We start from the raw sequence: 4,129 nt of genomic DNA, 5'->3' as shown, positions 1-4,129 counted from the left end.
CAAATTCCTCCTCCTATCACCCCCTTACCTGCTCTCAAATCCCCCTTCTAGCACAAACCACCCACCTCTACCCCAATTCCCCCTTCTAGCACATGGTTGTAGATGATTTGGAAAGAGTGCTAGGTCCCCGGTCCTAGCACAAACCCTTCCAAATCACCCTCCTAGCCACAAACCCACCCAAATTCCTCCTCCTATCACCCCCTCACCTGCTCTCAAATCCCCCTTCTAGCACAAACCACTCACCTCTACCCCAATTCCCCCTTCTAGCACATGGTTGTAGATGATTTGGAAAGAGTGCTAGGTCCCCGGTCCTAGCACAAACCCTTCCAAATCACCCTCCTAGCCACAAACCCACCCAAATTCCTCCTCCTATCACCCCCTCACCTGCTCTCAAATCCCCCTTCTAGCACAAACCACTCATCTCTACCCCAATTCCCCCTTCTAGCACATGGTTGTAGATGATTTGGAAAGAGTGCTAGGTCCCCGGTCCTAGCACAAACCCTTCCAAATCACCCTCCTAGCCACAAACCCACCCAAATTCCTCCTCCTATCACCCCCTCACCTGCTCTCAAATCCCCCTTCTAGCACAAACCACTCATCTCTACCCCAATTCCCCCTTCTAGCACATGGTTGTAGATGATTTGGAAAGAGTGCTAGGTCCCCGGTCCTAGCACAAACCCTTCCAAATCACCCTCCTAGCCACAAACCCACCCAAATTCCTCCTCCTATCACCCCCTCACCTGCTCTCAAATCCCCCTTCTAGCACATGGTTGTAGATGATTTTGAAAGAGTGCTAGGTCTGCGGTCCTAGCACAAACCCTTCCAAATCACCCTCCTAGCACAAACCTTCCCAAATCCCTCCTCCTAGCACAGCCCACCCTATCTCTCCTAGCACAACTCGCCTAATCCCTCCTAACACAGCCCACCCTATCCCTCCTAGCACACTAAACTCCCTAATCCCTCCTAGCACAACCCCCTCACCTCTACCCTGATCCCAACAACCTGGTGTGTTTGGCTTCATTTCAGCTTCTGCATGGCTTTCCATTCGTCACTGACAAAGGAAAAGCCATCAAACAGCTTCTGTTTCTCGGCTGAAATAGGATCCATAGGTTTTCCCCAATCATTCATGTTGTTCATCAGGTCTTCCGGTTCTATCGTCTCTCTTGTCAAGTTTCTGAAGCCCTAAAAAAGAGAAATCCATGAGATCCACTACTAATTACAAGAAATGCCCCTATGACCTCTGTGAGATGTCAAATACCAGTCACCACTGTGCATAAGTAAAGATGAGGATTTTCACTATTAGAATTGTGCAAACTCACTTCTGAATAGTTTATATTTGTCCCCTAATCTCACTTTACTCACTTCTCCTGAGTCTTCAGATTGAGAGTCAGACTGAGATCTGCCAGTTGCTATCTTCACATTCACAGTTTTACACATTGGGGTTGATTTAGTAAAGGCAAGTATTCTGTGTACTGCAAGTGAGCTTGCTTTAGAGCTAAGTAAATGAGGTAAAGCTTCACTTTGCAAAGAATACCCAATCGCTTGCAAGGAAAAAAAACACATTTTTACTTGCACATGATTGGATGATAGAAATCAGCAGAGCTTTCCCTCGGATCTAGAGCAGCTGCACTTGCACTACACAGTATATTGTTTCCTCTATAAACACCCCCGCTAAAAGTGTCATGATTGGTCACAGCTGTGTACAGTGACAGATTGGTGGACCATACACACACTGCTCAGATTTTTTTACTTACCTTCCTTTGTACGAAAAAAGGAGGGGGTGCCTTCCCCGCTTCCAGTTCCTTCCAGTTGATGCCGTTGAAAAATGGATGATCTTGTATGTCGGCAATGAAATCATTGCGTCTGCATGGATCTTTACATAGGAGCTGTAGGGGAAAAATAGAAAAACATGAAATGACAGCTATGGCATAACATTGCTAAGAAGTCTATTTATACAGTCCTGTGGCCTTCACTCTCCGCACATCGCAATAAATACTCCACACGGCGCTGGCAATGTACATCCTATTAATAAAATGCTGAGCGCAATGTGGCGTCTGCGGTGTGTTCTCTGCATAATGCTGCAAATAATGCGTGATTATAGGATATGAGTGCTGTCACATGACACTTTTTAAAAAAATTTTATACAGTCATTACAATGAATGGGGCTTCACTTTTTTCAGAGTCCCAAAGCAAGTGAAGTTCCAATCGTATTTATAAAGCACACTGACTCCTTGGCTGAGCCTATATGTCTACTTTCCCTGTCCCACTTGGACTGTCACTACGTACCTTTTCCAGAAAGTCCTTGAGGTCGGGGTCAGTGCCGTCTGGGTATCGTGGCACTTCATACATTATGGTTTTTGTATCACCGTAACGGCCATTATAGAGGGGATAAGCAAAGATTAGCTCAAATAGTAAGACCCCCAATGCAAAGTAATCCACGGCTCCATCATACGGAATCTTGAAAAACATCTGTGGGAAAATCAGGGAGAGAGAGTAGGATTAGAGTGATAAATCAGACTGGAAAGCAGCATCATTTAGAACAAGGCTCCACCCAGATGTTTTCATTTAAATGTATAATTTAGGTAATTTAGAATCATCCAACTTCTATGTGGAGCCAACATAAACTATCCATTACACACTGTCCAGATTCACTGTCTGTACACACAAAATATAAGTACAATTCTCTGATCCTTGGTCAAATTGCAAGAGTAATTTTTATCCTGACACTAAGATTAATGATATCAGGGATACATAATATATGAATTTCAAATAATCCTAAACAAAGAGATGGGACCCCCAGGACTGGGTGGTAACTGGACAGGACCCCCAGGACTGGGTGGTAACTGGACAGGACCCCCAGGACTGGGTGGTAACTGGACAGGACCCCCAGGACTGGGTGGTAACTGGACAGGACCCCCAGGACTGGGTGGTAACTGGACAGGACCCCCAGGACTGGGTGGTAACTGGACAGGACCCCCAGGGCTGGATGGTTTTTGAGCTAAATTTCAATTGCAGAACACAAATTTGAGATTTCTACAGTCCAGTTAAAGCAGTTATTTACTTTCCTTATATGTCTCCCAGTTATTGGCACATTAAAGAGAACCTATCCTTGTGGATTAAACTTGTCCCAGCTTAAAATGTATTTTAGTCCTGAGACCTGTGATTATTCTACCTCCAAAAGGTAGACCAGGGCAGGCCACACTAGGACTTGCTAGCTTTGGAACTAGCACTGCCGCTGGGAGTCGGCTTTCTTTAGTGCCAGATGGGACCCTCAGCTGAGACTGGTTCTTTATTGACAGATTTATACAGGTTTCTTCAGGACTAATATAATAGATAATTGCTGTGTGCATATTGGAAAAGCAGATAAATGTTATTTTACTTACTTCTGGGGCCCCATTTAGCATAAATTTAAGGTATTCTGTCACCATGTTGAATCCATACACGTTGGTTACTGCTATGCCGTAGTCAGCAATTTTTACATGACCGGTGCTATCTACAAGAATGTTATCAATCTTGATGTCCCTGTGGAGAAGAAAAAAAAAGTGTCAGGCCTGCAGTTCAGACAATTATCCCCCTTATAACCCAATATTACTGATGCACAGAGGGATCAACAATCACAAAGCTCCCTTTTCTAGCACAGTCCATGCACAGCTTGATATGATTCAGGACACAGTCATATCTTTCATGAACTTATTGCACTAAATGAGCTGCGCTGTCATTAACCACTTACCTTCCACCGTACAGACCACTACTGGGCTGTTTATATACAACACCTTTGGGCAGCTGTTGTGCCCTCTAACCACTGTGTACCGAGCCATGCTTGTACAGCTCAGTACACAGACACACTGTGCAGAGCTGATCTGAACAGCTCAGTACCTTGCGATCGCTGTGATGACCACAATGTTAATCACTTCCCTTCCGCTTACAACAGAGGAAGAAGAAGAATTGTAGTAACTCATGAATAGATGGATCTACAGCAGCTGAACCATTCATTCATTTGGGGGGGGGGGTGAACTGTAAAATGATTGAAGAATATTATATTACCTGTGAACGATGCCTCTGGAATGCAGGTACTGCAGACCACACACGAGCTCCGCTGCCAGGAGTCTGAGCGTGGGGAGCTCAAATG

General features: G+C 45.0%; 1 protein-coding gene across 1 annotated transcript; it reads right to left on the bottom strand.

Moving 5' to 3' along the window:
* Positions 1-760: 760 nt before the first annotated feature.
* On the bottom strand, positions 761-2,452 carry LOC141134607 (protein kinase C delta type-like). Its single transcript, XM_073624072.1, has 3 exons — positions 2,287-2,452; positions 1,755-1,886; positions 761-1,182 (listed from the first exon to the last, which is right to left on the bottom strand). Exons 1-3 carry the CDS (start codon positions 2,347-2,349, stop codon positions 1,018-1,020), a joined length of 360 nt encoding a protein of 119 aa, XP_073480173.1. The 5' UTR covers positions 2,350-2,452; the 3' UTR covers positions 761-1,017.
* Positions 2,453-4,129: the final 1,677 nt, after the last annotated feature.

The sequence above is a fragment of the Aquarana catesbeiana genome, linkage group LG03 (genome assembly GCF_042186555.1).
Source record: "Aquarana catesbeiana isolate 2022-GZ linkage group LG03, ASM4218655v1, whole genome shotgun sequence".
Lineage (NCBI taxonomy): Eukaryota > Metazoa > Chordata > Amphibia > Anura > Ranidae > Aquarana > Aquarana catesbeiana.
Note: the sequence above shows the minus strand (reverse complement) of the source record. Positions and strands in the feature narration are given on the sequence as shown.

Bases quoted from the DNA above. Each gene is read 5' to 3' on its own strand.
- LOC141134607 (XM_073624072.1), bottom strand. From the start codon at position 2,349: ATGTATGAAGTGCCACGATACCCAGACGGCACTGACCCCGACCTCAAG. The intron at 1,887-2,286 runs GTACGTAGTGAC...TTTCCCCTACAG, and splicing joins TCAAGGACTTTCTGGAAAAG to CTCCTATGTAAAGATCCATG. The intron at 1,183-1,754 runs GTAAGTAAAAAA...TCTCTTTTTTAG, and splicing joins CTTTTTTCGTACAAAGGAAG to GGCTTCAGAAACTTGACAAG.